Here is a 12486-nt window from a genome sequence, read left to right on the forward strand (position 1 = left end):
AACTACACCTCGACCGTTACCCGGTGTCCTCACCCCTCTGCTTTGGCCCTTCAGCCCATCCATCCAGCCCCCACTGCCAACCTGGACCGCACGGGGGACAAGGTGTACCCGCTGGTCATGGAGCTGGTCAAGGCCGTGCTGCATCTAAAGAACCAGGTGTACCAGCTGCCCACCGAGGAGTACATCCACCTGGTGAAGGTGAGGGCGTGGGGCGGGAGGGAGGGGTGGTGTCGGTGCCAGACCCCCACAACACCCAGGTCCACCTCTGCCACAGGAAAGAGTGGAAAGGACATTTCCGAGGGTGTTGCCGGGATTCGAGGGACTGAGTTACAGAGAGAGCTGGGGCAGGTTGGGACATTCATTGGAGTGTTGGAGACTGAGGGGTGATGTTACAGAGGGGTATAAAATCATGAGGGGCAGAGGCAGGGTGAATGCACTCAGTCCGTTTCCCAGGGCTGGGGAATCATGAACTAGATGGCACAGGTTTAAGGTGAGAGGGGATAGATTTAGAACATAGAACAGTACAGCACAGTACAGGCCCTTCTGCCCACCATGTTGTGCTGACCTATATAAACATCCCCATTCAAACCATCCCCCTCTCTCCTTCACCTCCCAAAACCCTCTATTTTTCTTTGATCCCTGTGCCTAAGCCAAAACCATGTCCTGAGCCAAAGCCTCAGCTCCCCACTCCGACACTGGCCGCTCCACAATGGCCGCTCCACTAGACCCTAGCTTCCCTTTATTGGCTGCTGTTGATTAGCTAATTAGCTAATTATAACTAATACACATGTGCCTCCCAAAGGGTCCCGTTCACTGATAAAGAATTTAATGGGAACCCGAGGGGCAAGTTTTTCACTCAGAGGGTGGTCAGTATGTGGAACGAGCTGCCAGAGGAAGTGGGTGAGGCAGGTACATTAACAACATTGAAAAGGTACTTGGACAGGCCCATGGATAGGAAAGGCTCAGAGGGATTTGGGCCAAATGCAGGCAAATGGGACTAGCTCAAAGGGGAATCTGGGTCGGCATGGACCAGTTGGGCCGAATTCCAAATCCCCAACAGCTTCGGTGTGAAGGAGTGTTTCTCAACCTCTCTCCTGAACACCTGGGCCCAGGTTCCCCCCCCTATCCTTCAGATCGAAAACCAATCAAATCAACCCTTGATCTTCCCAATTCCAGAGGATACAGGCCTGGTTTGTCATTGACTCCCCAAAGTTCACCCCTGGGATCCTGGCATTTCCCCCTGGGAATCTGGCATTTCCCCCAGAATCCTGGCATCCACTGACTCCAGTCCCACCTTGATACAATTAACGGCCCCTCCAACACCCCATCGATCTCTCAGAGCTCCACCGTTGCTGGGGAGGTGGGGTCCGACACTGCAGTCATCGCTCCCCACTCCTGGGGTACCCAAGCTGTCCACTCTGGGCTCCCGCAGCTCCAGCACAATCTCAGGGTCACGTCACTAAGATTAGAACCATAGAACCATAGAACAATACAGCACAATACAGGCCCTTCGGCCCACGATGTTGTGCTGACCTTCCAAACCACACCTAAGACTATCTAACCCCTTCCTCCCACATATCCCTCTATCTTAAGTTCCTCCATATGCTTATCTAACAATCTCTTGAACTTGTCCAATGTATCAGCCTCCACCACCACCCCAGGCAGTGCGTTCAATGCACCAACCACTCTCTGGGTGAAAAACCTTCCTCTGACATCTCCCTTGAACTTCCCACCAATTACCTTAAAGCCATGTCCTCTTGTATTGAGCATTGGTGCCCTGGGAAAGAGGCACTGGCTGTCCACTCTATCTATTCCTCTTAATATTTTGTACACCTCTATCATGTCTCCCCTCATCCTCCTTCTCTCCAATGAGTAAAGCCCTAGCTCCTTTAGTCTCTCCTCATAATCCATACTCTCTAATCCAGGCAGCATCCTGGTAAATCTCCTCTGCACCCTCTCCAACGCCTCCACATCCTTCCTATAATGAGGCGACCAGAACTGGACACAGTACTTCAAGTGTGGTCTAACCAGAGTTTTGTAAAGCTGCTTCATTACCTCGCGGCTCTTAAACTCGATCCCACGACTTATGAAAGCTAACACCCCATAAGCTTTCTTAACTACCCTACCCACCTGTGAGGCAACTTTCAGTGATCTGTGGATATGAACCCCCAGATCCCTCTGCTCCTCTACACTGCCCAGAATCCTGCCATTTACCTTGTATTAGAACAAGGAGGAGAAGGCCATTCGGCCCCTCGTGCCTGCCCCGCCATTCACAGGGCTTATGTGGGCGGATGATGCGGGGGAAGGTATATAGCCACTTCAGAGAGATGGTGGAGGGAACGTGGCCCTCAGTAACGGGAGTGAGGGTGAATGAGTGGTGTGTACCAGAGGGTTTACAAGAATTCCGGTGAATCCTGACGGTCCGTCTCCTGCACCCAGACAGTGGGAATCAACCTCCGCAACCTGACGAGCAGTGTGGATGAGCTCTTGCCGAAGCTGCCGGCCTCATCGCGGATGGAGGTGAGTCACGTCGGCGGCCGGTCAGTTACCGTCGTCTCCCTGTTGGAGGTGGGAATCCTTTCGGGAAATGTTCTTCATCCCATCGCCAAATGTACAGACCGTGCCTCCATCTCCCGACCGGCCCCGTCACCAACCTCGTTCCAACTCTTCACAGGGCAGGTGGAAGAATGGAGTGGGCAGAGGGGGCTCTGATAGAGCAGGAGGCCACTTGGCCCGTTCCATCCATGCTGACCTCAGGGACTGGTTGGGCCAACCCTATGACTGGTAGCTTGCAGTTCTCCAGAAGCTCATTCAGTTACTTGTTAAGTGTAGCCGAGGGTCTCCAACTCTCCAGCTGTCCTCCTGTTCCAATGCTCCTCCCACTCCTTGGGTGGAAACACTGGCCTCATTTCTCCTTCAATCTGTTCACAAACAGAACAATATCTCCCTGTTACTGTTCTCTCCGAGAAGGTCAGTGGGTTCCTCCTTGACTGAGCTGCTCATACTTTTGTACATGTCAATTCATTGTCCCTTCAGCCTCCTTTGTCCTACAGAACAAAACCCCCGCCCGGTCAGTCTCTCCCGTGACGGTAACCCCCCTCTGCAGCCTCCCCGTTGCCGCACACAGTGGCTTCTCTGTGGCCTGTTCTCGCGTGACCTCCCTCCTCTTCTACCTCCTGCCTCTCTCCACTGTCCACTGTGTCCACCTGTCCTGCCGGGATCTGTGGGTGTGCTCCCCAAGGTCCCGACCTGTACCCTGTTTGTCCTGCCCCCAAATCCATCACCCCAACACCTCTCTGCACCGAGCTCCGTTTGGTTTACCTGAGTGGTGTGTGGGTGCGAGTGATGTATGGACGGCAGCAAACACCGTGCTGGGTGGGACAGACCAGCCCTGAGCTTCAGTCACCCCTCTGGAGACCTTCATAGAACATAGAACATAGAACATAGAAAACCGACAGCACAATTCAGGCCCTTCAGCCCACAAAGTTGTGCCGACCATGTCCCTACCTTAGAAATTACTAGGCTTACCCATATCCCTCTATTTTTCTCAGCTCCATGTACCTATCCAACAGTCTCTTCACAGGCCCTATCGTATCCGCCTCCACCACCGTTGCCGGCAGCCCATTCCCCGCACTCACCACTCTCTGAGTAAAAACTTACCCCTGACATCTCCTCTATATCTACTCCCCAGCACCTGAAACCTATGTCCTCTTGTGGCCACCAATTCAGCCCTGGGGAAAAGCCTCTGACTATCTACCCGATCAATGCCCCTCATCATCTTATACACCTCAATCAGGTCCCCCCTCATCCTCCGTCGCTCCAAGGAGAAAAGGCCGAGTTCCCTCAACCTGTTCTCATAAGGCATGCTTCACTGCCCCCCTTGGGGGTGGGAGCGGGGAAAGGGTGGGGGAGGGTGCCCAATCTCCCCAATCCATGCAGCGGCTGGCACTGTATCCGTGCAGAGTGACACTCCCACCGGAACGGTGGAAGGGTAACTGCGGGAGTGCACCCTGGGGAACCTTTGCCACTGGGATAGGTGAGGATGAGTGTGTCTGGCTGTTTTCCAGATCGAGGGCACACAGAAACTCCTGAACAAGGACCTGGCCGAGCTGATCAACAAGATGAAGCTGGCGCAGCAGAACTCGGTGACCTCGCTGAGTGAAGAGTGCAAGAAGCAGATGTTGACAGCTGCACACACCCTTGCGGTGGACTCCAAAAACCTCCTGGATGCCGTGGACCAGGCCCGCGTGCGAATCGGAGAGGCCAAACCTGTCCCGAACTGAGCTCAGCTGCACCGCCCTGGGGAGATGGGAGCAGCCTCCAACCCAAGCCAGTGGGGCGAGGGATGTCCCACGAGGGAGGGGGTCTTAACACAACACCAGTGGCTTGTGTTTGGAGGGTGGAGGGTTCTTCTCGTCTAACTGATCCCGTTTGGTATCTAACTCTGTGTGGTGCCCGGCACTGGGGTTCTGTGCATTGCCAGACCTTCCCCGATGTGATGCCGTTTTGCTGCTGACGGCACCGAGGAAATGGTTGACCAGAGACTGCTTGATCTGGAAGGACTGAGGCACCAGGCGTTGTCAGGCAAAGCCAAGGCAAATGTTTCACACACCGTCGAGGACCCATTTGTAAATTCTGCAGGAGGTGGAGTATGTGCTGCAGGTTACAGCAGATGAGTTGCTCAACTATGAAATACCTTGCCATTCATTCCTCACTTCTGACCTCAAATCGATTGAACAAAAATACTCTTGTCTTGGTGTGTGATGAGTTCTTGGACCTTTCCTGTTTGTTTAAAGATCAGCTCAGGAGAGCCAAGCAAAGGTGTGGAGACAGCAGAAGATGTGAGACGCAAGACATCAGGGAGTCCTGATGAAGGGCCTCAACCCAAAATGGTTTGTTTCCCTCCCTAGATGCTGCCTGAGTTGCTGAGTTCCTGCAGCATTTGGTGTGTGTTGTTGCAGAAGATGTGAGACTGTGTGTTATCTAGTCCTGCAGACGAGTAACTGTGAATTCTCTCAATGGTCAATCCAATCAGAAATGTAAAAACTCAAACACAGGCAAGTGGACGAGCTCAGGTGGGCACCTTGGTCAGCACAGACGAATTGGGCCGAAGGGCCTGTTTCCGTGTTGTGTGACTGTATCAGAGAACCATTCACCATGGAAACAGGCCATTTGGCCCATCATGTCCCTGCTGACCAGTGGGTACCCACCCACATTAATCCCATCTTTCCAGCACTTGGCCCGTAGCCGTCATTGACCAGTCCGTGTTAGACACTTCTTAACGCCATCAGTGACCCTGCTTCCACTGCGCTCTCTGGTGTGTGTTCCAGGTACTCACCGCTCTCTGGGTGAAGAAGGTCCCTCTCACATCCCCTCTGAACCTCTTCGCCCTTACCCTAAACCTGTGTCCTCTCGTTCTATCTACTCTGCTACAGGGAAACGTTTCTCTATATCTACCTCTACCCCTCATCATTTTATACGCCTCAGTCACATCCCCTCCTGACCCCCTCCGCTGCAGGGAGAACAGACGCAGCTTCAGAGCACCATCAGAGAAGGAGCTGATTACCAGGTCCACTGGGAATGGTTGGGGGTAAGGCGGCATCACTGCAGGGAGAAGAAGAGCTCAGGTTCCGAGTTGGTGACTTCATCAGCACTGCCTGACCTGCAGGGTATTTCCATGGTTTTATTTCAGAGGTTCAACATCCTCAGGGTTTTATTTTTGAGTGATCGAGAGCCTGAAATTCCTGCAGATTTCCAATGGGAGGCTGGCGGAGTGACCAGGGACCAGTCGGAGGATCCGGCGTCACTTTCTGCTGTCGTTACACAGGGTAGAAACAGAAAGTGACAGTATAATACTGCCAGGCTCTCCGTCTGAGAGGACTTCCTGCAGAGAACATTATCCTACCCCTGTGCTTTCCTTATGCACTGATCTCAGATGTGAAGTGCTGTAGCGTGAGACAGACAGAGTTCTGGTCCCTAAGGAAACTCTTATCTAAACACTCAGCAACCACCAATCATCATGGTTACTCCATGCCCTGAGATCTCAGACCTAATGCAGACCTGTGCCTGCACACCTGGGTGTGACCTGACCCAACGTAGGTCATAGGTCTTTCCCTGACTCTGGGCAAGTTTGGAAAATTAACACCAACGCATCAGCTAACTCAGCAGCCACTTCTCTGACCCCAGAATGGAGTCTGTTTGTGTCCGAGGATTTGTCAGTCCCCATCTCCAACAACCTGCTCAGTACCACCACCCTGGTGTCTGTCACGTGTGCAGGTTCTTCCCTCCCTCCCATTCCCAATTCACAGCTCTTTCTGGAATGGTGCAGGTAGAAGAGACTCACTCAAAACACCTGTTGAATTCATCTTGGTTTCCATTAATAATTCCCCAGGGTCACTTTAGAACATAGAACAGTACGGCACAGGAACAGGCCCTTCAGCCCACTGTGTCTGTGCTGACCATGATGCCAAATTAAACCAACCCCATCTGCCTGCACATGGTCCACATCCCTCAATTCCCTGCCTGTTCATGTGTCTGTCTAAATGCCTCTTAAACACCTCTACCGCATCTGCCTCCACCCCCACCCCCGGCAGTGCATTCCAGGCACCCACCACTCCTTGTGTGTAAGAAACTTGCTCTGTAAATCTCCTTTGAATCTCCCCCCCCCCCCCCCCCCACCTAAAAGCTCTGCCCTCTAATATTTGACATTTCCACCCTGGGAAAAAGACTCTGTCTGCACCACCTCCACCGCTCCCGAGAAAACAACTCACAGTTGTCCAACGGCTCATGCCCTCTAATCCAGGCAGCAACCTGGTGAACCTCTTCTGCCCCCCTCTCCAAGGCCTCCACACCCTTCCTGTAATGGGATGACCAGAACTGCACACAACACTCCGTGCTGCCTGACCAATGTTTTATAAAGCTGCAACATGTCAATGCCCTGACTGATGAAGGCAAGCACGCCATACGCCTTCCTTACCACCCTGTCCACTTGTGTGGCCACTTTCAGGGAGCTCTGGACTTGCACCCCAAGATCCCTCTGTACATCAATGCTCCTAAGGGTCCGGCCATTTACTGTGCACTTTCCTCTTACGTTTGACCTCCCAAAGTGCATCAATTCACACTTTCCATTGCACTTTTCTTTCTTAAGTATCTTGAAAAATTCTAACTTTTTACATTTCTAGCTTTATATTGTACTCTGACCTTCCTTCAGTATTTTCTTCATTGTACAGAAAATAAATATCAATAACCTGCCACCTGTCTTTACCATGTTATATGTATTTTCATACAGTGTGTTCCTAATTAATTTTTATTTAAGCACAGAAGGGGGTCATCCCCTTGGAATTCTTATTTCTCATTGGACTGTGTCTGGGAGTGAGTGTGTGTGAGTGTGTGAGTGTGTGTGTGAGTGTGTGAGTGTGTGTGTGTGTGTGTGTGTGTGAGTGTGAGTGTGTGTGTGAGTGTGTGTGTGTGAGTGTGTGTGTGTGTGTGAGTGTGTGTGTGTGAGTGTGTGTGTGTGAGTGTGAGTGTGTGTGTGAGTGTGTGTGTGTGTGTGTGTGAGTGTGAGTGTGTGTGTGAGTGTGTGTGTGAGTGTGTGTGTGTGTGAGTGTGTGTGTGTGAGTGTGTGTGTGAGTGTGAGTGTGTGTGTGAGTGTGTGTGTGTGTGTGAGTGTGTGTGTGAATGTGTGTGTGTGTGTGTGTGTGTGTGTGTGTGTGTGTAATCCTGTGATAGGACCGTGTGCATTACATTGGTGCCTCCCCTGTGTGTGCACACTTGGGCAGTGTGCCGGTGTTGCTCCAGCACACATGGATGAAGATTGTATTGTGTGTACGGTGCAATGATATATGTAGATGGTGTGTACACAGGGAATGCACACGGTGCTGATGTGTAGTGTATCAGTGCATCTCAGAGTGGAACAGCACAGAAGCAGACCCTTCGGCCCAACGCGTTCATACTGACCTCTTTGCCGGTCTACACCAATCCCATTTGCCTGCGTTAGGACAGTATCCTTCGACGCTTTTCCCATTCAAGCATTTGTCCAAATGTCTGTTAAACGCAGTGACTGTACCTGACTCCGGCACCTCCTCTGGCTCTGAGCCCCAGATATCACCCACTCTCTGTGTGAGTAACTTACCCCTCACATCCCCTTTCAAACTCCTCCTTCCCACCTTAAACCTGTGCCCTCTTGTTTTTGACGTCCTGACCCTGGGGAACAGACTCTGACTGTCTACCATCCCGATGCCTCTCATCACCCTATACACCTCCACCACGTCACCTCTCAGCCTCCTTCACCCACCCCCCTGCCCCCCCCGTCCAATCTCTCCCCATAACTAAAGTCCTCCGATGCAGACAACATCCTGGTGACCCTCCTGTGGACTCTGCAGCTGTGTAGATATGGCAGTGGACTGTGTGTACAGCGTGCGATGTGTGCAGGTTATGTGGACACAAGGATTCCCATAAAACAAACAGTCAGCAACAGGGGTGCTGGAACACTTGGCCCTGCTCTGTCGCTCAGCAATGTCGCAGCTGATCCTTCGACATTCCCACCCCCCGACTCCCCCGTGGTTCAAACATCTCTCGGTCTCCACACTGAGTACGTTCAATGACTCACCTCTGCAGCTGTCCGGCGAGGTAAGGCCACAGTCGGCCCACTGAGACCTTTCCTGGGGGGACGTCCTTGCTGGAAGCTGCCGGGCATCTCATTCTGTCACCAACCCACGTCACTGGAACAAGCCAGTGTTGTAACACTTGGACTCGCTGGTGAATGCAGGTACAGAACTCAAAATCAGAATCAATAAGTACTCACATTCCTGGAGGAAAGCCCACAGCACAAGAGGAGGCCATTCAGCCCATCTGTCTGTGCTGCTCTTTGCCTTTGTTGTGGATGGTGCTGGCCTTTGGAAGTGTGACTGGTGGAACATGCCTTCCAAAACGATCCGAGGAGCCACCGTGATTTGGCCGTCGCTGACTCCAGACCGGGTCTCCATATCATAGGGAACTTTTCACATTGACACTAACGAGTATCAAGGGGAGGCCACGCCACTGAGTGCAAAAGGTAATACTGTGGCCCCAATCTATCTGCATGTGGCTCCCAACATCAGTGTGAGTCACCATGACACACAGCAACAAGGTCAATGGATATCACTGTGATCGCAAGACAATCAGGTCAATGGGTCTCACTCTGGCCCCAGGTAATAGAACATAGAACAGTGCAGCACAGGACGGGCCTTTCAGCCCACGATGTTGTGCCGACCCATATAAACCTACTCTTATGATCAATCTAACCCCTCCCTCCTGCACAGCCCATAATCCTCCCTTTTTCTTACATCCATGTGCCTATCCAAGAGTCTTTTAAATGTCCCTATTGTGTCAGCCTCTACAACCACCCCCGGCAGTGTGTTCCAGGCACCCACCACTCTCTGTGTAAAGAACTACCTCTGACATCTCCCCTAAACTTTCCTCCACTCACCTTAAACTGATGTCCTCTGGTATTGGCCATTGCTGCCCTGGGGAAAAGGTGCTGGCTGTCCACTCCATCTATGCCCCTCATAATCTTATACATCTCTATAAAGTCGCCTCCCAACCTGCATCACTCGAAAGAGAAAAGCCCTAGGTCACTCAACCTTTCCTCATAAGACATGTTCTCTAATCCAGGCAACGTCCTGGTAAATCTCCTCTGCACCCTCTCTAAAGCTTCCACATCCTTCCTATAATGAGGTGACCAGAACTGAACACAATACTCCAAGTGTGGTCTGACCAGAGTTCTATAGAGCTGCAACATCACCTCACGACTCTTGAACTCAATATCCCGACTAATGAAGGCCAGCACACCATACGCCTTCTTAACCACCCTATCAACTTGTGTGGCAACTTTGAGGGATCTATGGACTTGGATCCCAAGATCCCTCTGTTCCTCCGCACTGCTAAGAATCCTGCCATTAACCTTGTATTCTGCCTTCAAATTTGATCTTCTGAAGTGTATCACTTCACACTTTTCCGGGTTGAACTCCATCTGCCACGTCTCAGCCCAGCTCTGCATCCTGTCTATATCCCATTGTAACCTACGACAGCCTTCTACACTATCCACAACCCCTCCAACATTTATATCATCGGCAAACTTACTAACCCACCCTTCCACTTCCTCATCCAAGTCATTTATAAAAATCACATAGAGCAGGGGTCCCAGAACAGATCCCAGTTGAACACCACTGGTCACTGACCTCCAGGCAGAATACTCTCCATCTATAACCACCCTCAGCCTTCTGTGGGCAAACCAATTCCGAATCCACACTGCCAATTCTCCATGCCTCATGACTTTCTGGATGAGCCTTCCATGGGGAACCTTGTCAAACACTTTACTAAAGTCCATGTACACCACATCCACCACTCTACTTCATTTATTTGTTTTGTCACTTACTTGAAAAACTCATTTAGGCTCATGAGGCACGACCTACCCCTCACAAAGCCATGCTGACTGTCCCTAATAAGACCATGCTTCTCCAACTGCTCGTAAATCCTGTCCCTAAGAATCCTCTCCAATAGTTTGCCCACCACTGACGTAAGACTCACTGATCTATAATTCCCAGGATTATCCCTATTACCTTTCTTGAACAAGGGAACAACATTTGCCATCCTCCAATCCTCTGGTACCACTCCTGTGGCCAGGAAGGATGCAAGTATCATCGTCAACGCCCCAGCAATCTCTTCCCTCGCCTCCCCTAGTAACCTGGGGTATATCCCATCCGGGCCCAGGGACTTATCTATCCTAATGTGTTTCAGAAGCTCCAACACTGCCTCTTTCTTAACCTCAACATGCTCCAGCACATTAGCCTGTTCTACACTGACCTCACATTTGTCAAAGTTCCTCTCCCTGGTGAACACTGAAGCAAAGTGTTCATTAAGGACCTCCCCGACCTCCTCCGCCTCCAGGCACGTTTCCCCCTTTATCCCTGAGCGGTCCTACCCGCACTCTAGTCATCGTCCTGTTCCTCACGTATGTGTAGTACACCTTGGGGTTTTCCTTACTTCTACTTGCCAAGGCCTTCTCATGTCCCCTTCTAGCTCTCCTAAGTCCCTTCTTAAGCTCCTTCCTGGCTACCTTATAATTCTCATGAGCCCTGCCTGATTTTTGCTTCCTGAACCTTAAGTATGCTTCCTTCTTCCTCTTGGCTAAATGTTTCACTTCTCTTGTCAACCATGGTTCCTTATTCCAACCATCCTTTCCCTGTCTCAGTGGGACAAACCTATTCAAAACCCCATACAAGTGTTCCCTAAACAACCTCCACATTTCTGCTGTGCATTTCCCTGAGAACATCTGTTCCAAATTTACACTTCCAAGTTTCTGCCTAATAACAGCGAAATCAGCCCTCACCCAGTTAAAAACTTTCCCATATCATCTACTCCTGTCCGTGGCTATGCTAAAGGTCAGGGAGTTGTGGTCACTGTCTCTGAAATGCTCGCCCACCGAGAGCTCTGTCACCTGACAAGGTTCATTGCCTAGTACTAGATCCAGTATGGCCTCTCTAGTCAGCCTGTCCACATACTGTGTCAGGAATCCTTCCTGAACACACCGAACAAATTCTGCCCCATCTAAACCTTTTGCACAAAGGAGGTGCCAATAAATATCAGGGAAGTTGAAGTCTCCCATGACAACAACCCTTTTATTTTTGCACCTTTCCAAAATCTGCCTCCATGTACTGATCCGTGCTCTGAGTTCATCACCCTTATTCTTAATACTTCTCACATCAAACTGAAGACATTTCAAACCCTCCAACTGACTGTGTTTATGACCGATCCACTGTCTATCCTTCCTCACAGTCTCTCCGCATAATGCATCTACCTTTACCCCTACTGCTGCATCATCTGACCTCACACTCTGGTTCTCATCCCCCTGCCAACCTAGTTTAAACCCTCCCCAACAGCTGTAGCAAACCTGCCCGCAAGGGCATTGTGTCAATGGGTCTCACTGTGGCCCCAGGTCATTAAGTTCATCAGTAATCCCTGTGACCCCAGGAAATTGAGATCAACAGGCGGCATGGTTGTGCAGCAGTTAGTGTAACGCTATCACAGCACCAGCGACCCAGGTTCAATTCCCGCCGCTGTCTATAAAGAGTTTGTACGTTCTCCCCGTGTCTGCGTGGGTTTCCTCCGGGTGCTCCAGTTTCCTCCCACATTCCAAAGACATACGGGTTAGGCAGTTGTGGGCGTGCTATGTTGGCGCCGGAAGCGTGGCGACACTTGCGGGCTGCCCCCAGAACACTCTACGCAAAAGATGAATTTCACTGTGTGTTTCGATGTACGTGTGACTAATAAAGAAATACATATCTTATCCGAAATATCTTATCCTCTCTGTGAGCTTGGCCACTGAATTCAACAGTTATCACTACACAACAGGTCATTGAGGTCAGCAGTCTCACTTGATCCCAAGCCATTGAGATCAATGTGCACGTCAATGATTCCAGACCACTGAGGTCAAGGGGTTCCCTGTGA

The 12486-nt window shown here is 51.1% G+C and overlaps 1 protein-coding gene across 3 annotated transcripts in view; it reads left to right on the forward strand.

Moving 5' to 3' along the window:
* The window catches only part of ptk2ba (protein tyrosine kinase 2 beta, a), a 113381-nt gene extending 106130 nt beyond the window's left edge, over nucleotides 1–7251 (forward strand). For all 3 annotated transcript variants that reach the window (XM_052012658.1, XM_052012657.1, XM_052012659.1), the window contains 3 exons: nucleotides 55–198; nucleotides 2440–2520; nucleotides 4068–7251. In XM_052012658.1, coding sequence (XP_051868618.1) covers nucleotides 55–198; nucleotides 2440–2520; nucleotides 4068–4283 — 441 coding nt within the window. In that variant the 3' untranslated portion in view covers nucleotides 4284–7251. The remainder of the gene's footprint in view (nucleotides 1–54; nucleotides 199–2439; nucleotides 2521–4067) is intronic.
* The last annotated feature ends 5235 nt before the right edge of the window (nucleotides 7252–12486 follow it).

The sequence above is a fragment of the Pristis pectinata genome, chromosome 3, assembly GCF_009764475.1.
Source record: "Pristis pectinata isolate sPriPec2 chromosome 3, sPriPec2.1.pri, whole genome shotgun sequence".
Taxonomy (NCBI): domain Eukaryota; kingdom Metazoa; phylum Chordata; class Chondrichthyes; order Rhinopristiformes; family Pristidae; genus Pristis; species Pristis pectinata.